Here is a 24,162-nt window from a genome sequence, read left to right as displayed (position 1 = left end):
CAGCGGGCCCCGAGTCGGCGTGGTGACGTCACGTGCCGGGCGGGGACCGGTAGATCCTCTGGCGGCGCGGGGCGGGACGCAATTCCCGGCGGCCCGGAGGAGGGCGGGCGTCGGCGACGCCTCGGAGCTGGTCGCTCGCTCGCTCGCTCGCTCGCTTCTTACCTGGCGGGCGAGCGGGCGGCGCGATGTCGGGCGAGGATGGCCCAGGGGCGGGCCCGGGGGCGGCGGCGGCGGCAGCCCGTGAGCGGCGGCGGGAGCAGTTGCGGCAGTGGGGGGCGCGGGCAGGCGCCGAGCCGGGCCCCGGGGAACGGCGCGCCCGTACCGTGCGCTTCGAGCGCGCCGCCGAGTTTCTGGCGGCCTGCGCGGGTGGCGACCTGGACGAGGCGCGCTTGATGCTGCGCGCGGCCGACCCCGACCCTGACGCCGAGCTGGACCCCTCCGCCCCGCCGCCAGCCCGCGCCGTGCTCGACTCCACCAACGCCGACGGCATCAGCGCCCTGCACCAGGTCAGCGCCCCCGCCCGGGCTCCGATCCGCCCTGGGTCTGCGCTGCCTCGAGCACCCTCCCTCCCAGTCCAGAGTCACCCTTGCCAGTCGTGGTCTGCACCGTCGATGCTGCCCCGGTCCTTTATCATCCCGTGCTGAGTCCTTTTCCCATCCCACCCACCTGGAGCTCCCCTCTTCCAGTCCTGAGCCACTTGAACTGGCCTGGTTTTTGCCATCCTGCGCTGCCCTCTCTCCGGACTCGAGCCACTGCTGAGGGCCTCAGGCCAGTCCATCCTCGTCTTGTCTCTTTCGCCCTGCTCTTTCCCCACCTTGAGCGCTCTTAACCAGCCTGGCCCGTGCCACCTCTACTCTGCCATCGAATGCTGCCCCACTTTCTCGAGTCCGCCACTTCTCCCAGCTTCACCGGTACCCACTGTTTCCCCTAGTCCAGGCAGGTACCACTTTCCCTGAGCGTCCTCCTCCTCTCTTCTGGGCCTGTGCTGCTTCTTTTCCCGCTCTCTGGCCTGGGCCGTTTCTTCGGCCAGCCCCCGAGCCTTCCATGCCCTTTCCTTCAGGTTTCTGCTCTTCATCCTTGGTCTCTGCCATCTGTTGCCATGTAAGGGTGCTCTTTCCTGAGCCATCGCCCTCAAGGCGCTCTGCTCCTCAAGTGGATGCTTCCCTCGCCTGGCTCACCTCCTGCTCTCTCTCCTGCCCCCTTCACCTGCGTGCCCTCCTCATTCTCCCTCTGTGCCACCTCTGGCCTTGCACTGTAGGCTCTCTCTTGGGGATGTTTCTCTTTCTCCACACACTTCTCTTTCACTCTGTCCTCTTGCTTTGTGTGGGCCTGCAGCGTTACCCTTTTTTCTGGGCACACTCAGAGCACCCTCCTCTTTCTGGTTCTGGGCCACCTGTCTGTCCTCGGGTCATCTTGCTCTCTCTGCCTGGATGCCCTCCTGTGGCTTTGGGCAGCTTCTCCCTCCTTCAGAGTGCACCGCCAGTTCTCCTAGGCCCGGTCACTTCCCCTTCCCAGGGGACCTAGAGCCCTGCTAGGTCCTCTCTCTCCACAACCTGGGCCCCCAAACCTTTCCAAAACACCTTGCTTTCTGCCTCCATTGGTCTTGTGTTCCAGAGCCAGAGTCACTATATGTCCCAGAACCAGGATTCCCTCTGGTTCTGAGGGCTTTTATCGCATCCCCTGCCTGGCTGCAGTGGGTCTTTGGGGACAGGCCACAGAAGAGCCTCTACTCCTCCCTCTGTCCCCGAGGCTGTCTCCCTCCCAGTCTTCCCAGCTCAGGCCAGTCCCCAGGCCTCTCTTCCCTGCCAGAGCCCGTCAGGTTCGGTTACTTTGGGGCCCAGAGAGGACCCTGTGAAGGAAGCGTGGGTAGGGGCACGGGAATGGGGAGGATGCCTGAAGAGGCCCCCTTAGCCAGAAGAGGAGCAGAAGAGGAGCAGGTACCCAGAAGAGGAGCAGTTCAGGGAAATAGAAGAGTCCCGAGCTCTTTTTTTTTTTTTTTTTTATTTCTTTTCTTTTCTTTTCTTTTTATGGCAGCATCCGTGGTATATGGAGGTTCCCAGCCTAGGGGTCAGATCATACCTGCAACTGCCAGCCTACACCACAGCCACAGCACTCAGGATCCGAGCTGCATCTGCGGCTTACGCCACAGGTCACAGCAACGCTGGATCCTTAACCCACTGAATGAGGCCAGGGATTGAACCTGCAACCTCATGCACACTATGCTGGGGTCTTAATCGGCTGAGCCACAACAGGAACTCTCTAGTCCTTAGTTCTTTTTTTCAGTTTTTTGTCTTTTTAGGGCCACACCTGCGGCATATGGAGGTTCCCAGGCTAGGGGTCTAATCAGAGCTGTTGCTGTCGGCCTACACCACAGCCACAGCAATGCCAGATCTGAGCTGAGTCTGCGACTTACACCACAACTCATGGCAATGCCGGGTCCTTAACCTACTGAGTGAGGCTGGGGATCAAACCCGCAACCTTGGGAACCCCTAGTCCTTTGTTCTGATCTCAGCTCCTCAGCTCTTTTGTGGCCTTGAAATAGTGCCTTTTCTCTCTGTGCCTCAGGTTTCTTAGCTGTTAGCAGGGCCAGTAGCCAGGCTCTCCCTGGTGGGGCTCTGGCACATCCTTCAGCAAGTGCCATAGGCATTCAGTTGGGGAGTTGCAGCCCCTGGTCTAAGGGGCCCCCCCCATTCCCCCGCCCCCGGCCTGTCCCCTACAGAGGCCCTAGTGCTATCTGGGACATTTTTTTTCCATCTAAAGGAGCAGCCCACTTCCTGAGGAGCTGCACGGTCTCAGAGCTTGGCAAGCCCAGGAAAGGAGCCTCAGGCTTTGGTGTCCCCTTTCCTCCGCCACCACCCCTGCCCCTCGCTCCCCTGGACCTTCCCAGAGGGGTTCCTAGCCCTGCTTTTTGGGCCAGGCCCCAGTCCCCAACATCCCCCTTGGCCCAAACCCTGCAAAAGCACGCTCCAGGCTGGCCTGTCAGGGGAATCCCTCCCCTTCCCCTCCCCCTCCGTGAACTCACTTGCCAGGGCTTTGCAGGAGGGGTGTTGGGAGAGGGGAAGTCCCTGCCTGAGGTCACACAGTCAGCAGCAAGCAGGGGCTCTGGCTCAGCGGAGGGTGTCCGGGGACCAGCTCATGCTGGTTTTAGCTCTGAAAGCCCCAGGTCCCAGGAAAGCCCCCGCATCTGACCGGGATGTTTGCTCACGGTGTCTGGGACTGCGGTTTCTGTTCCCCGTCCTCCCCGGAGCAGGTCCCCAGGTGGCAGCCGCCTGCTCGAGTTGGGTCTCCAGGGGTTCTCAAGCCTCAGCTCCTACCTCGGGCCTGAGGAGGCCGAACCCCGCCCTGTGCCCCGGCCCTAGTGGGGGATCTGGACCCCCAGGTCTGAGGGGGGGAGGATCTGGGGACCCAGATTCGTGGTCTGAGGGAGGAGGGGCTGGTGCCTGGCTTCTTGGATCCCTGGTGCCCAGCCTCAGGCATCTTTCGCATGGATGCCGGTGCCCAGCCAGGTCCTTGAAAGGGAAAGGCCCATCTCCCTCCTTGCCCCCCTCCCCCATCACCATGACAACCGGGTAGAAATAAACTGAGCCCAGAGTTCATCCTGTTCCCAGGGCACGTGTGGCCCCCCTCTCGCAGCCTGAGTTTCCATGACTTCATGCTCTTGGCCCTCGGTGCTTCCTCCCCCTTCTCCAGATGGGCGGTGTGGAGAGCTCTTCGTTTACCCTGAGGACCCAGGAGTCCTGGGCCCCCTATCCCCCCAGACCCTGCTCGGGCCCCAGTGCTCACCTAGCGTTTGCTGCACCCTGGGCCTCCTCCTGCTCTGGCCCCCACTCGCTGTGCCAGCTTGGGCAAGGGCTTTGTCCTGGACTCCGCCAGGGGCAGGATCAGGGAGGGTGGCCCGTGGAAACCCATCGCGCAGTGACCTGTGCAGAGCATGCTCTCCGCACATAGGCCTGCGTCACCTCAGCCCCAGGCCCTGGGCACAGGCTGACCTGCCCCCTCTCCCAGTGTGAGGGTCCTGCCAGCACCCTCACTCTGGCCCTGGTGCTAGGGGCTTGGTCGCCTTACCAGCCCTGCACAGCCCTGGGCCCCAGGGTCCAGCTGTCTCCCCTCCAAGTACAAGGCAGCGCCATGGTCGGTTCTGTAGAGGGTCTGAGCAGGGGCTGGGGGCTGGACCCCAGGTCTGAGGGGGGAGGGGCTGGGCCTCTTCCCTCTGGTCCATCACTGGAGGCCGCATCCTCTGGTGGTGACTGCGTGCCTCTGGTTGGTCAGCACCGTCCAGGATTCCTGCACCTGGATGTGCAGCCCCCCCCATCCGCTTCCTGCTGCAGGGTTGCTGGGAGCCTTGTCTCACGTTCTCAGTGAGCTGCAGCTGCTGGGCTGACCCCAGAGGATGGAAGCTGGGGGAGGGTCTTCAACAGCCGGGTGGCTGGAGGGGACTTCGGGGGGGGGGGCAGGGTGTGTGCTTCGGGGCTTTCTCCTTAAGTGGCGTGGCTGGGCGTGCGGGGCCTGGACCAGTGAGGCCGACAGCACTGTCCCGCCCCCAGGCCTGCATCGACGAGAACCTGGAGGTGGTGCGCTTCCTGGTGGAGCAGGGCGCCACGGTGAACCAGGCGGACAACGAGGGCTGGACGCCCCTGCACGTGGCCGCCTCCTGTGGTTACCTGGACATCGCCAGGTGAGGCGGGGAGGGTGAGACCGGACGGGGCCCGGCCTGGACCCCTCCGCCCTGACCTTGCCCCGCCCCCAGGTACCTCCTGAGCCACGGGGCCAACATCGCCTCGGTCAACAGTGATGGGGACCTGCCCCTGGACCTGGCCGAGTCCGACGCCATGGAAGGGCTGCTGAAGGCCGAGATCACCCGCCGAGGTGGGCCTGGGGGATGGGGGAGCGGCGGTGGGTTTCAGTGTCCCCACCCCCAGGTTGCTTGGAACAGGTAGCATTTAAGCAGTAACCAGATGAAAGGCGCGTGCCACCGCTGGGCCCAGAACAGGAGCTCCGACGGCAACGTGGATCTGAAGTGTCGCCTGGTCCTCTGAGTGGGGAGGTGGCGGTGGGGCTTGTCCAGGGGTCTGTTAGGTAAGATGCCAGGTCTCAGGAGCTTCACTGGGTGGAGGCAGAGGAAAGCAGAGGCTGCTGAGGGACTGGCCTCCCCTGTGTTCAGGCTCACTGAGCCCCAAGGGTCCTTAATGTGGGGCCGAGGACCCCCCCATCCCCGAACTCGGAATCTGGTCAGGTTCCCTTTCTAGGGGAGCGCGTTACTTCTAGCAGGTTCTCAGAGGGGCTGTGACCACCTCCCCCCCCTCAGAGGAGCCAACTTGGCTGGTGGGTGTGCTGGGTGCCTGGGGGAGGCCGTGGCCCAACGGCACTGGAGACAGAGGACTTGGAGGGGGGACGGGGGGGGCAGTGAACCGCCTCACAGCTCCACCTGGGCTCCCGTGGGAGCTCCTGGAGTCCGGCTTCCTGGGTTCGGGTCCCGGCTGTGGCAGCGACTGGCTCATTCGTAGAGCACAGGGCGGTGGCCAGGGTTCAGTGGATGAGCAGGTGTGAGCTCAGGGCCCGGGGTGGGGGTCTGGAGGGCCCCGTGGAGGGGCAGCGAGGCTGATGAAGAAGATACCGTCGCATCCGAGGCGATCCCCGGATTCCCGGCCTGGCTCTGGTTGCAGTGCCCTGGGCCGGGTGGGAAGGCTGGGGCCCTCAGGCGGGGTGGCCTCGGAGCCTCTCGGGGCGCAGGGGCGCCAGTGGGCGAGCTGAGGAGGACGCCAGGGTCAGGAGCCCTGGTTTGGTTCAGGCCGGGGAGGCAGGGTGAGCAGAGTTGGGCCGATTCTCACCCCCCTTCTCCACGATTTAGCTTGATGCTCCAGCCAGAGGCAGCGGTCTGGTGACCCTCCCTGGGCTTTAGCAGGGCTTTTGAACGCCTTCGGGGAGCTTGAACTCACCGCGCCCACGGTTCACCCTGGGAAGGGTGCGGTTTGGTGTTAGGTTGGGTTTTATCCTTGGTGTGTTTACACTAAGCTCGTGCGTCCGTCACCACTTCTAGTAGAGGAGTTTTTGATCACCCCAAAAGAAGCCCCGCGCCTCTGAACTGTCCCCCAATCCCCATCCCCTCACCCCTCGGAAACCACTCCTCGTCGGCCTGGTCTGTGTGGACCTGCCTGTTGTGGATCTTTTGTGTCGGTGCACTCACAGTGTAGACGCGGGTTTGTAACCTTGGGGCACATTCGCACGCACCCCCCCCCGCCCCCCCGCTCCCCGAGGGCGCGGCCTGCCTTCCTCCCCCCTCCCTCCTTCTCTTCCTCCCTCCCTCTCTCCCTCGCTGCCCTGAACTGTTTGGAGAAAATGTCACCTGCACGCGGAGAGGCCATGTCCCTGGCACAAGGACACTCCTGGTGACCGCCGCCGCCTGGGAGCCGGGGACGCGACGTTGTTTCTCTCCCGTCAGCTCTGGTCTTGACTGCGATGCTAAACCCTTACCTGCCACTTGAAGATGCCCACCCTGCTGGTTCAGGCCCTGCCCCGTCCTCACCTTGCCTCTGTCACCCCATCTCCCGTCTCCCTCCACCTGGACCCCCACCCCACCCCCCGTGGTGATTCACAGGCCCCTTAGCCTGGACCTTGTTGTTTCTTGGCTCTGCGTTTTTGGCAGGAACTCAGCGCGTCCCTCTGGGAGACCAGCTGTCTGTCTGCCCCGTTACTGGTGACTTAATCCTGCGCCTCCTCTGGGAGTCGCCCAGGTGACCCTACGTGGAGCCCTCTTCTCCCTTGTGGTTAAAGGGCAGCCGCAGGGCGGTGGGTGGGTGGTCTCTGGGGCCGCCCGTGTGGCTCCCACCACCTTCTCACTGCGACCCTGTGCCCCTGTCTGCGGGGCCGGGGGCGGGGGGAGGGTGGCTGGGGGTGCTGGCTCGTAGGACCTACCAGGCAGGAAGGCCAGTGATTCTACTGGGAAGACCCCCTGCTGCCGAGACCAGCGCAGCCCCCGCCTCTGGGAACAGGAAGCCTGGGCCCAGTGTGTGTGGGGCAGGAGGGCAGGGCTTTCACTCCTGAAGACAGAGGCCCCCAGGCAGGCAGTGCTGGGCGCCTGACGGAGGACAGTGGCAGAGGTGGGCGGAGGCTGCCCCCCAGGAAGGGAGGCCGCCCTGCTGAATCGGTGCACCTTTATCAGCACCAGGAGCCCATTGCGTCCTGGCTCCAGCAGCCTTCCTCACAGGAGCAGAAGGGTGGAAGCGGCCTACCTGTCCACAGACGGGGCTGGACAAGTGGTCTGTGATCTGTGCGTGGAGTGGGCATGAGCCAGCCTGAGAAAGGAAAGAGAGGAGTTCCCCAGTGAGTAGTGGCTAAGGATCTGTCGTGGTCACTGCTGTGGCTCAGGTCACTACTTGGGCGCAGGTTCACTCCCTGGCCCGCATGCCACGGGTGTGGCCAGAAAGAAGGAAAGAGAGTCCAGCCTAGGCTACAGCGTGGGTGAACCTTAACGAGATTACGTTAAGGGCAATAAGTCAGGCACAAAACGTGCAAATACCGTGTAATTCCACTCATTTGAGGAATTTAACGAAAACAGTCAAAGAGTTCCCGTCATGGCTCAGTGGTTAACGAACCTGACTAGTGTCCATGAGGATGCCGGTTTGATTCCTGGCCCTTCTCCGTGAGTTAAGGATCCAGTGTTGCCGTGAGCTGTGGTGTGGGTCGCAGACACGGCTCGGATCCCGCGTTGCTGTGGCTGTGGTGTAGGCCGGCAGCTACAGCTCTGATCCTACCCTTAGCCTGGGAACCTCCATATGCCGTGGGCGTGGCTCTAAAAAGACAAAAGACTTAAAAAAAAAAAGGGGAAAACCATCAAATTCATAGAGGCAGAAAGTAGAAGGGTGCTTGGCAGGGGCTGGGGAGTGGGACGTGTTGAGGGGTAGACAGTTTCCGTTTTGCAGGATGAGGAGAGTCTGGAGGTGGTGGTGGTGTTTGCACACGTGTGACTGCTCTTTGCACCACCGAACCGCACACTCTAAAATGGCGAAGATGGCGTTCTCTTAGGGGGCGGGGGCTTAAGGATCTGGCACAGGTGAAGGATCTGCCATGGCACGGGTTTGATCCCTGGCTCAGGAACTTCCGCATGCCGTAGGCACAGCTTAAAAAAAAAGATGATAAATTCTATGTGTATTTTAGCTGAGTCTATAAAGAATGGAGGACAGTGTATGGACTTACGTAACTGAGGGCTAGGAGTTAAATGGACTTCAGGCATGATTTGACCCAGGGGCTCAGGAAAAGGCAAAAGCATCCCTCCATCACTGCTGAAATCTGTGGCAACTTCATTCTTAGGCAGGTTCTCTCAGTGAGGTGCTTAGTACGGCCACTTTGGGCAACACCAGATCGTTAACCCACTGAGTGAGGTCAGGGGTTGAATCCACATCCTCATGGATACTAGTCAAGTTCTTGACTCGCTGAGCCGCAGTGAGAACTCCCTGCCTGACACTCTTCGGGCCACCTTGATCACACACCTTCCCCTGAGCCAGTCACTGTGGCAAGAAGGATGGGCAGGCCTGGCAATGTGGCCGCCCATGGAGCCAGGCTGTGGGCTCAGTCACATCAGAAGCATGTCATGTGGAAGCAGGGTGAGGAGAAGGAAGGCCTGGTTAGGGAGGAGGAAGGGGGGCCCGCCAGGCCAAGGCTCAGGTCTGCTGCAGCAGCACAGGTCAAGCCGGGACCCTCCAGCCTTCGCTCAGAAGGGCTGCGGTCGGACCCACAGGGACTCAGAACTGGGCAGGAAGAACCCGTGAAGTGTTTCTGAGACATTTGAAGCAATCCCACTCGGAATCCCAACATCAGGACAGGGGGAGGAGTTCCCATTGTGGCTCAGCAGTTATGAACCAACTAGTATCCGTGACTCCGATTAAACCCCTAGCCTGGGAACTTCCATGTGCTGTGGGTATGGCCCTAAAAAGACCAAAAAAAAAAAAAAAAAAAAAAAGTCAGGTGGAAATGGGCTCGTTTCAGAGTCAGCTCCAGAGGCCGAGCATGGGGCTCGTCTCAGGCCGGCAGGAGCGTGGGCGATGACACCGCGGAGGAGCCGCTGGACGGGTGGATTCCGGCGGGAGACCCCGTGTTCCAGCGGTTCTGCTCCTGGACCACCCGGCGGAGGCCTGCTGGCTCCAGGGTCCCGGTGCTCCGTGCAGTCCTGAGAGCGCGTGAACCTGCGGCTGTAGCGGGGATACAGCCGGGGACTGATATGGAAATGAGTGGGTGCAGCCTTGGTCCAGCAGAGCTTTAGTTACAGACACAGGCGGCTTTTCCAGAAGAGGCAGGTGCCGTGGGGAAGTGGAGTGGTGGTTGCCAGGGGCTGGAGGAGGGAGGTGCGAGGTTTCCCTTTGGGGTGAGGAGACAGTTCCATATGGACAGGATTCGTGGTTTGTATGTTGTGAAAGCCCCGAATTGTACACTTTATTTATTTGTTCTTTCTTTAAAAAAAAAAAAAAGCAATGAATTTGGTTATATTTATAGCTGTGCACCCATGATCACAACCCAATTTCATAGCGTTTCCATCCCAAACCCCCAGTCCATCCCCCCACCCCCCCAGCCTGTCCCCGTTGGTGACCCTAAGTTTTCCAAAGTCTGTGAGTCAGTATCTGTTTGCAAAGAAGTTCATTGTGTCCTTTTTTTAGATTCCACTTGTCAGTGAGAGCATGTGATGCTGGTGTCTCACCGACTGACGTCACTTAGCATGATAATTTCTGGGTCCATCCATGTTGCTAAAAATGCCGATATTTCATTCCTTTTCATGGCTGAGTCATATTCCATTGTGTGTATGTACCACATCTCCTTGATCCACTCCTCTGTTGATAGACATTTAGGTTGTTTCCATGTTTTGGCTATTGTAAAGAGTGCTGCAATGAACGTTGGAGTACATGTGTCTTTGCGAGTCATGGTTTTCTCTGGATAGATGCCCAGGAGTGGGATTGCTGGATCCAATGGTAGTTCTATTTTTAGTTTTCTGAGGAATCTCCATACTGTTTTCTACAGTGGTTGCACCAGTTTACATTCCCACCAACAGTGTAATAGGGTTCCCTTTTCTCCACACCCTCTCTAGCATTTATCATTTGTAGACTTTTTGATGATGGCCATTCTGGCTGGTGTAAGGTGGTACCTCATCGTGGTTTTGATTTGCATTTCTTTAATCATGAGTAATGTTGAACAACTTTGCATGTGTTTTTTGGCCATCTGTATGTCTTCTTTGGAGAACTGTCTGTTTAAATCTTGTTCCCATTTTTTGCTGGTTTTTTTTTTCTTTCTTGGTATGGAGCTGCAGGAGGTGTTTATGTATTTTTGAGATTAATCCCTGGTCCATTACTTCATTTGCAGATATTTTCTCCAATTTTATGGGTTGTCCTTTCCTTTTGTTTAGGGTTTTCTTTGCCGTGCAAAAACTTTTAAGTTGAATTGTACACTTTAAAATAGTGAAATGGGTTGATTCTGTGTTAATCAAACAGATGGCTTGCAGGCACAGGCCGTAGCTGGCCAACCCCACCAAGACTTCTGTTAATAAACACCGGCAAAACTCGGCGAAAACCACAATTGCAGAAGGATCGTGTGAACAGGCAGAAGGTCACTGACTGTGGTTGCTGAATAAAAGGTCGGCAAACTCCACCCTCCCTGCCCACAGTGAGGCAGCCAGGCGCCTGAATCTATAATACAACTGACCGTAGGTGATTCCCGTTAGGGAGGTAGGGGCGTGCCTGAGTCCCTGGCACTGTCCCGGCGTCTCCACCCCAGCCTGGCCCCTCCAGGACGGCCAACCACACATTCCTGGCACAGCTGCCCCTGGGAGTCCCCAGCAGCCAGGAGACCCTAAGGTGATCCCCTGGGAGTCTAGTCTGAGGGCCACCAGGTGCCACCGGGTGGTGCCAGCATGCAGCCGGACCCAACAGATGTGATTCCTGGTGCGAATTGTGTTCCTGGGATCCTGTGCCTTGCCCTGGGGGCAGGATTTGCAACATCATAGTAAGACTGTGACAAGGCGTGGGTTCATGAAAGCAAATTTGCGGAGTGCCCAGGTGGCTGGCCCAGCGGGTTAAGAATCCAGCGTTGTCACTGCCGTGGCTCTGGTCCGTCCCTGCCCTTGTGATGGTGGTTACCTCTGTGGCCCGCAGAGAGCGGGGTAAGGTGGGCGACGGGGCCACTGTAACCTCTGTCATCTTTGCCGGTGCCGTCCGGCGGAAAGCAGAGTGAGCCGGAGGCGCAAGAGAGCATTTCCTAGGAGGCGCGCTGAAACAGAAAAGAGGGGAAATTAATTTTACTACTGAGTCGTATTTAACCCGGCCTGCTGTCATTTCCGTACCCAATCAAGGTGAGAAAATCATTCGTAAGCTGTCGCACATTCTTTCTCCCATGCGTCTAAATCCACCGCAAGTTTTACCCTCACGTGTCTCGGTGTCTCGGTGGGGAGCGGCTGCCCATGGCCATTGAGCAGGACGGCTCTGCTCTGTGCAGCACAGACGGTAAAAAACTTCCCAGAAGGAGCACACGTCCCCTAGAAGCGACCATTTTTACTCTCATCTCGATAGTTCATAACATGCCAGGTATAGACTGAGCTAGTCCAGGCCCTTGGAGCCCCTGAATGGCACACTGGGCGGTTCCTGGATCTGGGAGTGGGAGTCCCACCTGTTGCCCCTTCTTGTCCTCCCAGGTGTGGATGTGGAGGCAGCCAAACGGGCCGAGGAGGAATTACTGCTTCATGACACGAGGTGCTGGCTGAATGGGGGCGCCATGCCAGAGGCCCGGCACCCCCGCACAGGGGCCTCTGCCCTGCATGTGGCCGCCGCCAAGGGCTACATCGAAGTGATGAGGTGAGCTGGGCCGGTATAAACCCTCCCTTGTGTGGGGCCAGCTGTCTTCCTGTGGATTTTGTCCATTCCCATCCTTTCCTACTTTGTATACCTAAGGCCATGCATTTTCCTCTAAATGCAGCCTTAGCTGTATCCACCAGCCTTGATGTGCAGGTTTCTCCCTGTCCTTCAGTTTAAAACGCTTTCCAGCTTGTTTGATCCATGGATCATTTAGAAGTGTGTTGCTCATTTCCACATGGGTTGTTGTTGTTCCATTACAGGCATACCTCCTTTTATTGCACTGTGCCAATATTGTGTTTTTAGCAAATCGAAGGTTTGTGGTAACCCTGTGTTGTCAGATGATGATGAGCGTTTTTTAGCAATAAAGTATCTTCTAATGTTTTTTTAAGACATAATGCTATTATTATACACTTAATAGTTTACAGTGTAGTGTAAACGTCTTTTTTTTTTTTTTTTTTTTTTGCTTTTTAGCACTACACCAGCGGTATATAGAGGTTCCCAGGCTAGGGGTCGAATCGGAGCTGCAGCTGCCGGCCTACACCACAGCCACAGCAACGCAGGATCTGAGCCACATCTGCAACCTACTCCACCGTTCATGGCAACTCTGGATCCTTAACCCACTGAGTGAGGCCAGGGATCGAACCTGCCACCTCATGGTTCCTAGTCAGATTTGTTTCCACTGAGCCACGATGGGAACTCTAGCATCAACTTTTCTGTGCACTGGTAAACCAGAAACTTCACGTGACTTGCTTTCTTGCTCTACTGGCTTTATTTTGGTGGTCCGGAACCAAGTCCTCAATGTCTCTGAGGTCTGCCTGAGCTCAGACACCAAGTTCTCCATGCTAGATTTCTGCTCTTCATTGCGGGTTGCCGCATACCCTGGTCCCTGTAAAAAGCCGGAAGAGAATGGTGCTGTCAAGCACAGCGGTCTCTCTAGGTTATTAGGGCAACTTTGTAGACAAGTTATTTAAATCTTCCAGATCCTTGGTGATTTTTTTTTTTTTTTCCCACCTGCTTATTCGTCCGTCCTTGTGAGAACTGTGGTAAAAGGTCCTCCTGTGATGGTGGATTTTTCCTGTTTCTCTTTGTGGTTGTAGCTGTTTGTGTGTGACGTACTTCAGGGCCGGCTTGTTTGGTGCACATAAGTTTTAAATGGTTGCCTGGGCCTCTTGTCCTCACCTGGATTCTGTCGTTTGCTGACCACCTCCCCCCTTCCCATCAGAGTCGTTGGCTCCACTTCTTCCCTTCAGGCTCCCTATTCTCCACCCCCCCAATATTTTTGTTTACCTTTAGTATGTACATGAAGTTTGGAGGAGTCCCCCCAGCTCTGCTCACCTCCGCATTAATGAATTTTTAGGAAGGTTTTCTGGTGAGGAGCTTAGGGTGACCCCTAACAGCTCTGGACTCACATTTTGGCTGCTTCCCCTGATTCAGAGGTAGAGTGCCTCATCCTCTGTAGTTCTGATGAAACTGGGCCACCTTGTGCACCTGCCCAGCCCAAGGCCAATCCCTGCAACAAGGGGCCTGGGACCCTGTGCATGGTCAGGCCCAGGGATGTGCCCCGCCCTGGAGGCTGTGCCCTCTTCTGCTTCTGGCTTCCATCCCTGAGCCTCAGGGGGCTGCTTTGGCTCCTGCCATTGCATCTGCATCCCAGCCAGCAGGAAGGAGAGGCCAGAGGGAGCACATGTCCATTTCTTTGAGACGAACAGTCCAGAAGTGGCGTGCACACTTCATGCTGACATCGTATTTGTCAGATCTTAGCCAGATGGCCACTCCTAGCTTCAAGGGAAACAGAGAGCTTCTACTTCGGCCAGGCGACAGCAAGTCCCACTGAAAGCTGGGTACCGTTATTAAAGGGGGAGGAAGAGTCGATGGTCACAGGCAGCCTCATTCTGCCATAGAACCGAAACGCTTTGCACTCGGAGATGCTCGCTGACTGTAACTTCACTTCCGTGGGTTTGTGTTTACAACCAAATCTGTGAACTGCATTTTTGGAAGACTGTAACCGATGTTCTCCTCATGAAAGACGAGTGGCAGAGAGGAGGGTGCCTTTATTTGGTGCTGTTCATGTGACACCGCTGAGCACCTGCTGTGTGCCAGGCCTTTTAGGGGCTGGGGATACGGTGGCACACGTGACCGGGCAGTTCACAGCTCGTGGAGGAGACAGACAGACAAGTGACAAGGAAGCAGGTCACATCACATGTTTAGGGAGGGTCCTCAGCTCCACACGGGGACGTGCGGCAGGATAACCCTGGGGGACTGTGAGCAGCATCCTTGCCCCCCCACCCCTGCCCACCACCGTCACGACAACTGGGCACGTCCCTGGGAGTTGCCCCGTGTCCCCTGGGGGTCAGCATTGTCCCCAGTTGAGCATCACTAGCCTAAAGGGATAGCACAGGGCAGCGGGAGAAGGGGAGTGTGGTGGCGGGTCCCTCTGTGACATCTGGGAGGAGGTCGTGACTGCCTGACTGCCGGGGGGACGGGGGGTGCCCAGCATGCGGGGGATCTGAGCTCAGGGGCTGTCCAGAGGGGCTTTGGTTTACAAGACACCCCATCTCTCTGTCTGTCCCACCTGGCTCTCTCGCCCTTTCCCCGACCGGGGCCTAAATCCAGTCTCTGAACGCAGGCGTGTCTGCCTGAGCTGAGCCTGCAGAGCTGCCGGGACCTCCAGCCAGGCTGAGGGCGCTCAGGCGGAGACGGTCTCCAGGAAGAGTCTAATCGAAGCCAGGGCTTCTGTCCCGGCACTGGCGGCCCTGGACCAGATGGCTTTTTGTTGTGGCACCGTGCCCCGCGGTGTGGGACGATTAACCCACCCAACCCGCGGATGCTCCCGGCGCCCACCTCTAAGCTGAGACACCCAGAGATGTCTGCAGACACGGCCCCCCGCAGCGGGGGGCTGCGTAGTCCCGGTTGAGCAGCGCTGCCCCGAGCCAGCTGGTCCCTGGAACAGTGCCCCCCACCAGGCTGCCCCTTCTGGGGTGTCATCCTTGCCCTGGGCCTGGGCTCGGGGAACCCCCTCCCCCCGCATCTGGGGCTGTCCCACAGCCAGGGGTCGCGGTTGAGAGTTGACCCCTGCAGGTACAAGCAGCAGGGTTCCGGAGGCCACCCAATGGGCCAGGGGAGGGGGCGACTGGGGGTGGGGCTCGGGGCAGGGGCTCTTTGCCCCCTGGCCCAGGGTTGGTTTCGGCACTGTCACAGCTGGTACTGCCACCACAGCACAGCTGGCCGATAGCAGCCCTCGGCCCAGAGCCCCTGTCTTGGTCCTTGACCCGAGCCTCCCTGGCCCCCAGGCTGCTCCTTCAGGCTGGCTACGACCCGGAGCTGCGGGACGGGGACGGCTGGACGCCCCTGCACGCCGCAGCCCACTGGGGCGTGGAGGACGCCTGCCGCCTGCTGGCGGAGCACGGCGGGGGCATGGACTCGCTGACCCACGCGGTGAGCGCCGCCTGGGGGACTGGAGTGGGGCTGGGGGCAGGGGGGCCTGAGCCCTCCTCCTCACCCGCCCTCCCCCTGCCCCCCAGGGGCAGCGGCCCTGTGACCTGGCAGATGAGGAGGTGCTGAGCCTGCTGGAGGAGCTGGCCCGCAAGCAGGAGGACGTGAGTCTCAGCGGCCGGAGGGGGGCCTCCACGGCCCGGGGACCTGCCTGTCCCAGCTGGGGCCGCGGCCCTGCGGAGAGCCATGAGGCGGGGCACCGCTGGGCCCTCGGGGCCTGGGGCCTGGGCAGGCCTTGGGATACAGAGGGGGGTCGTCCGTCTGGGCTTGGGCTGGGCCGGGCCTTGCTGCTAGGAAACTGCAGAATGAAGGGCAGAACCGTGTGGACCCGGGGTCTGAATCCCGGTTCTGCCATGGACTTGCTCTGTGAGCGCAGGCCAGTCCCTTCACCTCTCTGGGCCTCAATTGCCTCACCTTTAAAATGGGGATAATAGTGTGTGCCCTTGCCGAGGAGTCTCGCGTGCTGGCCTGTGGAGGCTGTGCTGTTTTCTGGGTGGCATGAATGTTACTGAACAGAAGTGTTTCGAACCCTGCCTCCGGCCAGCAAGTGTGGGTGGGCCGCGAGGGACGTCTCCCGAGGCCTTCAGGGGGCCAGGCCCTTGACCTGGAGCTTCTGCTGGGTGGTGGGTGGACAGGGACAGATGCCCCTGCTTGAAGGTTGGCCGTGGGGCTGCTGAGGGGACAAGTTGTGTTTCCAGCTTGGCGGGGGTCTGGGCCTGCACCCAGCACGAGCAGAGGCTGGGGGGTGGGAAAAGGAACGTGCCGGAGGGGGCGGGAGGTTGGGCCAGGGGCAGACCCTGAAGGGCCCTGTGTGCCAGGGAGGAGCAGGGTGAGGGGGACGCGGCCCTGGGGGGCGCTGGTGGCTGAGGCGGGGTGTCTGAGGTGGGAACACAGACGAGGTACGTACCTTCCTGGCCTGGGGTGTCTGGGAAAGGAGCTTAGAGCACACGGGGGTTTGCTGGGGGCGGGGGGGCTGTACCGGCTCAGAGCTGTGAACACAGCCCCATGGTGACACCTGCGGGCTGCCCTGAGCTGCAGGGAGGCAGGGGCCTGCTGGGGGGCTCCGGGTGTGCCGAGGGTCTGTGCCGCAGGGTCCAGAGATGTTTGGGCAGGTCACCCCTGGCAGGTAAAGGCCAGGAAGCCTGGAGGCCCTGTGAGAGTAGGAGCACTCGCAGGAGATCCAGGATGAGCCCGCAGTCGACTCCCCACACAGCCCCTGCCGGGTCTGAGAACGGAGGCCCTAGAAAGCAGGGCCAGCACGGCGGCGTGGGGGGCCCTCAGAGTAGGGGCGTGGGACCTAGGAGGGTCTCCGTGTCCCAGCCCTCCCCAGCAGTCCCTTCCCCTGCAGCTCCGGAACCAGAAGGAAGCGTCCCAGAGCAGGGGCCAGGAGCCCCCCGTGCCTTCCAGCAGCAGACACCGCAGGTAGGGACAGGCACCTGGGGGCAGGTGGGCTGGAGGCTCCCCGGCAGGGACCCTAACGCCCTCCCCTTCCTACCAGGAGCTCCGTGTGTCGTCTGAGCAGCCGAGAGAAGATCTCCCTCCAGGACCTGTCCAAGGAGCGCCGGCCTGGGGGCGCAGGGGGGCCCCCCATCCGGGATGAGGATGAAGGAGAAGAAGGCCCCTCAGGTGAGGGTCTGGGGGTCTGGGGGCTGGACCCCTGGGTCTGAGGGAGGAGAGGTTGGGGGCTGGACCCCTGGGTCCGAGGGAGGAGGGGCTGGGGGATGGATCCTGGGTCCGAGGGAGGAGGGGCTGGGGGCTGGATCCTGGGTCTGAGGTGGGAGGGGCTGGGGGCTGAGGGAGGGGGCTGGTTCCCAGAGGCGGGGGCATGTTCTCATGACTTCTCCCCCTTCCTATGCCATAGATTCCTCCCCTGCAGAGTCCAGAACCCTCAACGGCATCTCGTCCCCGCCACCCTCCAGCCCTCAGAGCCCCACGGTGAGTCTGGCGCCACAGAGCCTGCAAACCTCTCGTCCGGGCTGGGAAGGGGGTGAAGCCTCCAGTTCCCAGAATCCTCTGGGACAGCTACCTGCCTTTTCCCGGCTCTGCCTGCGTCTAATTGTGGTTTGTTGTGGTCCTTCCGGGGGCAACACCTGCCGTTGCTGAGAAGAGAGACCCTTTCCCTGTGACTGAGAGCTTTCTCTCCTCCAGACCCCGGAGGAGGCCTCCTTCCCCAGGCGCTTTGGCCTCCAGAAGACGGGGAGCTCTGGTGCCCTGGGTCCCACGGGCGGGCGGGCCGCCGAGGTTGCCTCCAGGGCCGGGCTGCAGCGCTCAGCCTCCTCCTCGAGGCTGGAAGGGACCTCCACACAGGTGAGGGGGGTGACGGGCGGGGGCCCAGACCCTGCTTGGTCATGGGGAACAGCCCCTCCTCTCCTCTGTCCACAGGCCAGGGAGCCCCGACTTGCCAGAGTCACCCCCACCCCTTCCCGGAAGGTGCCGGAGTCGTCTGCCCCGTGAGTGTGAAGGGCCTGGGCCCCCGGGGGCGGGAGGTGGGTCGGGGTGCCAGGCTGGTCAGCAGGTGCTCTCTAGGGGCTGGTCTCTGCCCCCCACCGCCCTGGGCCCCGTCTCCCCCCATCTTTTCTGTCGCAGGCTTTGCTCCTGCATGGGGCCGTCACTGCGGCCCCCGCCTCGCACCCACAGGGCTTCCTTCCTCCCTCGCTCAGGCCTGTTCAAATGTCAGCTCCTCGGTGCGGTCCCCCCACCCCCACCCCGCTGACTCTGCCACAGCGTCCGGACACGCGCCCCTCCTGTCCCCGAGCCGTTGTCACTCTGTCCCCTGCCCCCGAGCACTCTGTCCTCCTGACGCACCGTGTGCTCTACCCATCCTTGTGTGTCTGTTGTGCATTTTGCATCTTTTCAGCTCAGATTTGACTCACGGGGCAGAGATAATGTGTCTCTTTGGCTCCTTGCTGTGTGTCTGGTGTCTGTTGCGTGGCGGCAGGTTGGGTGGCGTCTGTTGATGGAATGAGTTCCCCCGGGTCTGCCGTCTCGGGCCGCCTCTGCCCTTGGATAACTTCACTCCTCCCTCCAGGATTCTGGAGCCGGAGTCCCCAGGGTCCCCGGTGAAGCCAAATGTCCCCGTAGCCTCGGCAGCGCCCCCAGCAGACTCCCGGGACCGCCGGAGGTGAGGGGAAGAGGCCCCAGGGGCAGGAAGCTGCTGGCCCCCAGCCGCCAAGAAACCCGAAAACTGCACCACCCAGGAGCCCAGGCCTTGTGGGGGTAGTTCCTGAGGGAGAGCTGGCCTTGGGCTCGGAGTGGACGGCCTCTGGCCAAACTTGACACCCCCTGAGGGAGTCAGCCTTGGGGCAGGACAGGGTCCAGAGGGACCTCCCTGAGGCCGGGGGTCCTTCACTCAGGATATACCAGATGCCAGTGCGGGACGAGGAGTCCGAATCCCAGAGGAAAGCTCGCTCTCGCCTCATGCGCCAGTCCCGGAGGTCCACACAGGTGAGGGCTGGGGCCCAGGCTCCTGGCCTGAGGGAAGAGGGGCTGAGGCTGGACCCCTGGGTCCAAGGGAGGAGGGGCTGGGGGCTGGATCCCTGAGTCTGAGGGAGGAGGGGCTGGGGGCTGGACCCCTGGGTCTGAGGGGGTTGGGGTGGGGGCTGGAGCCCTGGGTCCAAGGGAGGAGGGGCTGGGGCTGGACCCCTGGGTCCGAGGGAGGAGGGGCTGGACCCCTGAGTCCGAGGGAAGAGGGGCTGGGACTGGACCCCTGGGTCCGAGGGAGGAGGGGCTGGGGGCTGGATCCTTGAGTCTGAGGGAGGAGAGGCTGGGGGCTGGACCCCTGGTCTTGGGGGGGGGGGCTGGACCCCTGGTCTGGGGCGGGGGGGCTGGACCCCTGGTCTGAGGCGGGGTGGGATGGGGGCTGGACCTGGGTGCCGGAGGCTGGGCCCTAAGTCCTGGCCCCCGCCTGCCCTCTCCGCTCCAGGGTGTGACTCTGACCGACCTGAAGGAAGCAGAGAAGGCTGCGGGGAAGGCCTCGGAGCCAGAGAAGTCGTGCCCGCAGAGCCTGGTGAGAGGGGGCAGCGACCAGGCAGTGGGTGATAGGAGACCCCTCATCTTCTGACTCCTGCCCCTCTCCCACAGGACCCTTCCCGGCGACCCCGAGTTCCGGGGCTGGAAAATTCTGACGGCCCTGCCCAGAGAGGTAAGGTTTGCTCTCTGGAAGGTCGTCCCCGGGGGTCCCCTGCATCCATCCGCCCCAGTCTTCCTGTCCTGAAGGTTGGGCCCAGGGACCCTGGCGGCAGAGGGGACCCCTGTACAGGTCACCAGGCTGATTCCTGCCCCTCCCCCAGCAGAGGCGCCTGACGGGCAAGGGCAGGGACCGCCGGCTGCCAGGGAGCACCGCCGAGTCGGCAAGGAGCGGAGGGGACCTGCTGAGGTGAGGGGAGGGGAGGGGAAGGGAGGGGAGGGGGTGGCCCAGGCAGGCTGCGGGTGGGCCTTGGAGGTGGGGTGGACGTGGATCCGAGCTCTCTTTCCGGCTGAACCTCACCTCCACCCACAGGGGGAGGAGGCAGAGCCCGTGGACCGAGGCCCAGAATCCAGGTACCTGGTGGGCAGGAAGGGTTTGGGTCTGTCTGTGGGGCTGTGGGCGCGCCCCTTGACGCCCCGCTTGCCTCACCCCAGCACTCCCGAGGGCGGCCCCTCATCCCGCAGGCAGCGGGACCTCAACCCAGAACCGGAGCCAGAATCAGAAGAGCCGGACGGAGGCTTCAGGAAGGTTCGTGACCCCATCCATGCCCACGATCGTGCCATTCACCAGTCCCCTCAAAGTGGCTTCTACATCCCTGCCCTACTGTCCCCCGTCTTGGGCTCTGCGTGGTGGAGCAGGGCATCTGGTCCTTTCCCATGGCCTGAGCCGCAGTCAGCCCCGTCCGTCCCCGCAAATGTGTGTCGGTCCGCAGGCCTGACCCGGGTCCCCCCCACCCCCACGCCCCCCCAGCTGTACGCAGACCTGCGCAGTGAGAACGAACGGCTTCGCGAGGCCCTGACCGAGACCACGCTGCAGCTGGCTCAGCTCAAGGTGGAGCTGGAGCGCGCCACACAGGTGAGGACCCCCCAGGGCCTGGCGGTGGCGAGGACTGGCCGGGTTTGCCAGTGCTGGTTCTCCATCCACAGTATCGAGGGGCCAGACGTGAGTGGGGGCGGCTAGGACCTTTGGGCAGGAGCCCCCCGGCAGGTGCAGGGCGGCGGTGGGGGGGATGGGGGGATGGGGGCGGGGCCAGGACCTCTGCGGGGCAGGGCCTGGGCCAAGGGGTGTGGAGCAGTGGATGGCTGGTCAGGGCAGCCAGGGGTCTTTACTGCGCCCCCCACCCCTTCCGCGCTGGCTTCTCCTGGCCATTGTGGTTGGGACGCTTCTCTGACCCCTGCTCCTTCTGTCCTCACCAGAGGCAGGAGCGCTTTGCAGAGAGGCCCGCCCTTCTGGAGCTGGAGAGATTTGTGAGTGAGGGTGGCGGGGGTGGGGCCAGCTGTGTCTCCAGCCTTCCAAGCCCTTGTGGGAGGGTGAGGAGAGCCGCCTTGCCCTTCTAACCTGCTCCTCTGCCCTTTCCCACCCCCTCAACCTGGCGTAAACTTCCGACATTCCCCCCGACACCCCCAGTCACCTTCTCCCATTTATTCCAGGAGCGCAGGGCCCTGGAACGAAAGGCAGCGGAGCTGGAGGAGGAGCTGAAGGTGAGTATTACTGGGGCGAGCTGTGGGCGGCAGCGAGGGTGGGCCGGCAGTTCAGCTGCCCAGGGCCAGCCGGCTGACCCCGTCCCACCTGGCAGGCGCTGTCCGACCTCCGGGCCGACAACCAGCGGCTCAAGGATGAGAACGCAGCCCTGATCCGTGTCATCAGCAAACTCTCCAAGTGACTCTGGCGGCCCTTCCCCTGCACCCATATTTATACAGCTGCTTCTGCCACACGCACCCTTCCCTTGTGTGAACACGAGTGACAGGGCTCTCGAGGGAGTCTCTGAGAAGCCATAGCCTCCTCTCGGGACCTCCAGCCTAGGAGGGGAGTACGGAGTCCCCAGGAGCCAAGGGGGGCCCTGCGAGGCCAGGATGGAGGCGGGAGGCCGAGCCAGGTAGGGGGACGTCGCTGAGGGGGACCAGGGCTGGAGGCAGACCAGGAAGGAACCGAGGACCAAGAAGCGCCAGGACCAGAGTGGCCGCCCAAAGGTCCCCCTCACGTGTGATGTCACCCTCGTCACCCCTCCCACTCCTGAACAGGGATCCAAGAATGTGCCAAGAGTCCCGCCGGCTGCGGCAGGCAGGCCTGTATATAGGGTCCGCGTGCAATAGGGAGGGACGCCTTCTATTTTTTGCTGCCCCCTCCCCGCCCACTGTCCGGGGTAGGGGGAGAAGGTATTTTCGAGACAAAGCACAGGCACCACAAATAAAAGTCGTGAAGTTGCCACTCAGTGACGGCGTCCCCGGCTGGAGGTGGGGCACCACTTCCGGCTTCCGTGCTGGGCTGTGCGTGCCCGTAACCAGACCCTGGGACCGTGTGCGTGGGGTGCCGAGGGGCGGGTAGGAGCGTGCTCACCGGGAGGGAAGTGGCTTTAGGAAGAGCAGCCAGTCCCAATCCAGGGCTGACACGGTTACGGGGTGGCTTGACGTGGAGCAGGAGGCGCCAGCTGGGTGAGACACAAGGGGCTGTGAATATTGGGCCGGGGAGCTTAGGGTTTGCCCTCACTGTGTTGGTTGGTTGGTTTGTTTGTTGTCTTTTGTCTTTTCTAGGGCTGCACTGGTGCGGCACATGGAGGTTCCCAGGTTAGGGGTCCAGTCGGAGCTATAGCCACCGGCCTATGCCAGAGCCACAGCAACTCAGGATCCAAGCTGTGTCTGCGACCTACACCACAGCTCACGGCCACGCCGGATCCTTAACCCACTGAGCAAGGCCGGGGATCAAACCCAAAACCTCATGGTTCCTAGTCGGATTCGTTAACCACTGAGCCATGACGGGAACTTCTCGCCCTCACTAGTTTTGGAGCAAATCTGAACCAGCTGCCAACATGTGAAGTGTGGGGTCATTCACATGTAACACAGGAATCCGACGGTATGAGCTGGGGAGTCCACATGGCCGCAGTGGGCTGGAGCTGAGGAGGAGCCAGCCTCTAAGATGGGTCTTTCATTCATTCATGCACTCATTTGTGCTCCTAGTCCGCTTGCTGGGCTCCCTCCTATCCTTTGGTGGCATAGTGGTGCGTGACACAGGTGACGTGCTGATGCATTTTAGGAGGGGCGGCAAGAGGCATCCTAAGTGTATGAGGTGGCTGTGCTTCGGAGAAAAAGCAGGGGTGGCAGTTAGGGAGGCTGGTGTGTGTGTGTGCAGGAGTGCAGGTGCAGGAGTGCGCCAGCAGGCTCATGTGTGCAGGAGTGCGCGTGCATACATCCACAGGGTGGTCAGAATAGGCATCACTGGAAAGCTGGCTCAGGCAGATGCGTGCAGGCCTCTGGAATGAGCCACGTGGGCATTTGAGGAAGGTGTCTTCAGATGAGAACAGCACGGGCAAAGGGGGTACATGTGCCTGAAATGTTGGGGCACGGGGAGAGGCTGGTGTGGCCGGGTTGGGGGGAAGTAGGGGTGGGGTTGGAGGAGTAAGGACTGGCTTTGTAGGAATGCGGCCTGGAGGACTTGAGTTGTGAGGTGGGACCTGGGTTTTAACCTGTTCCTCTGGCTGCTGCATGGAAGATGGTCTGGGGGTGGCGGGGCCAGCCCTGGAGACCAGTGGAGGGACTACTGCCATAATCCCAGCAAGAGGTGACCACGGCCCAGGCCTGGGTGGTGGCAGTACAGATGGTGAGAAACGGTCAGGCTCGGAATATTGGTGGGTGCGTCCGCCAGCTGTGCTGACAGGTTGGACTGATAGGAATGGGGCTCAGGCCGGGGTTGCTCATCTGGGGCAGCTCTCTGGCTCCTGCGTGGTTTCCAGTTTGCAGTCTAGAAGATGGGAGCCGGGGGCGGGGCGGGGGGGTGGTCACTGAGGAGGGGAAATGTGTTTGGGAGAAGTGCTGGCTTCTCTGGTTCTTTTGTTAGAAGCAGGGGCTGGGGCACCAGGCAAGAGGTTGAAAGAGAATTAGACACCTGCTCGGGCCGAGGGTATGCCTGGTGGAAGCAGCAGCATGTCCTGAGGCCTGGAGGCAGGAGGAGGGAAGCGGGGTACTGTGCTCGAGAAGCCTGGTAAGCCTGCCCAGCCACAGGCTCTCAGCTGCCGAGCTGGAGCTTGGATTTTATCTGTTGGGAGGTGGGGAGCCAAGGGAGGTGTGTGAGCAGGGCATAGGGTGGGCTTGAGGCAGGAAGGAATCTCAGAGAGCTGATTTGTGGTTCAGAATATGTGAAGGTGGCAGTTAAGTGCTCAGGACCAGCTCCCAGCTGTGCCTCTGATCACGCCTGCTTTTAGAGGGCGCCGCCATCTGGTGGCTCAGAGAGAAACAGTTGGAGGGAGAGGAGAGATCAGCAGGAATTGGTGGGGGTGGAGAGGGGAACTTGTCGGTGGCCTCCACTCAGCATGAAGCTGGGATCCAGAGAAAACCAGTGCCACCCAAACCAGCCCTGCCAGCCACCTGGATGACTGGGGAAAGTTGCTGGCAAGCCAGAGGGAAAAGGAACTGGTGGTTTCTGAGGAGGTAGGGAGCTTTCCTTTAACCTTCTGGATCTGGCAGGGTGAAGAGTGGCCAGGAAGCCTGTGACACGTTCAAGAGGCAGCCACTTTGTAGCTGGCCCCCCAGCTGAAGGTGGGGGAGCAGGGTGTAGAAGTGGATGCTGGGAGACTACCATCCCAGGCTGGATGAGAGCGGGCTTTTCCAGAGGGTGTTTGAGCTGGGTCAGGAAGACGGACTAGGAGTTCAACAGGCAGAAAAT

The 24,162-nt window shown here is 60.9% G+C and overlaps 1 protein-coding gene across 5 annotated transcripts; it reads left to right on the top strand.

The window, feature by feature from the left end:
- On the top strand, nt 73–21,718 carry PPP1R12C (protein phosphatase 1 regulatory subunit 12C). Of its 5 annotated transcripts, none has more exons than XM_005655972.3 (22): nt 78–506; nt 4,545–4,675; nt 4,748–4,866; nt 11,669–11,828; nt 15,119–15,263; nt 15,350–15,424; nt 16,669–16,742; nt 16,819–16,946; nt 17,182–17,255; nt 17,469–17,627; nt 17,703–17,770; nt 18,349–18,441; nt 18,674–18,764; nt 19,243–19,326; nt 19,401–19,461; nt 19,613–19,695; nt 19,819–19,859; nt 19,941–20,034; nt 20,257–20,361; nt 20,703–20,753; nt 20,937–20,987; nt 21,083–21,718. In XM_005655972.3, the coding sequence occupies exons 1-22, from the start codon at nt 186–188 to the stop codon at nt 21,167–21,169; spliced, it is 2,295 nt and encodes a 764-aa protein (XP_005656029.1). In that variant the 5' UTR covers nt 78–185; the 3' UTR covers nt 21,170–21,718. The 5 variants fall into 5 exon arrangements, 3 of the variants coding, with proteins under 3 accessions (XP_020950647.1, XP_005656029.1, XP_005656028.1); XM_005655971.3 differs by having other exon boundaries at nt 19,610–19,695; XM_021094988.1 differs by having other exon boundaries at nt 76–506; nt 17,469–17,770.

This window comes from Sus scrofa, chromosome 6, assembly GCF_000003025.6.
Source record: "Sus scrofa isolate TJ Tabasco breed Duroc chromosome 6, Sscrofa11.1, whole genome shotgun sequence".
Lineage (NCBI taxonomy): Eukaryota > Metazoa > Chordata > Mammalia > Artiodactyla > Suidae > Sus > Sus scrofa.
This window is presented reverse-complemented; position numbering and strand designations above follow the sequence as displayed.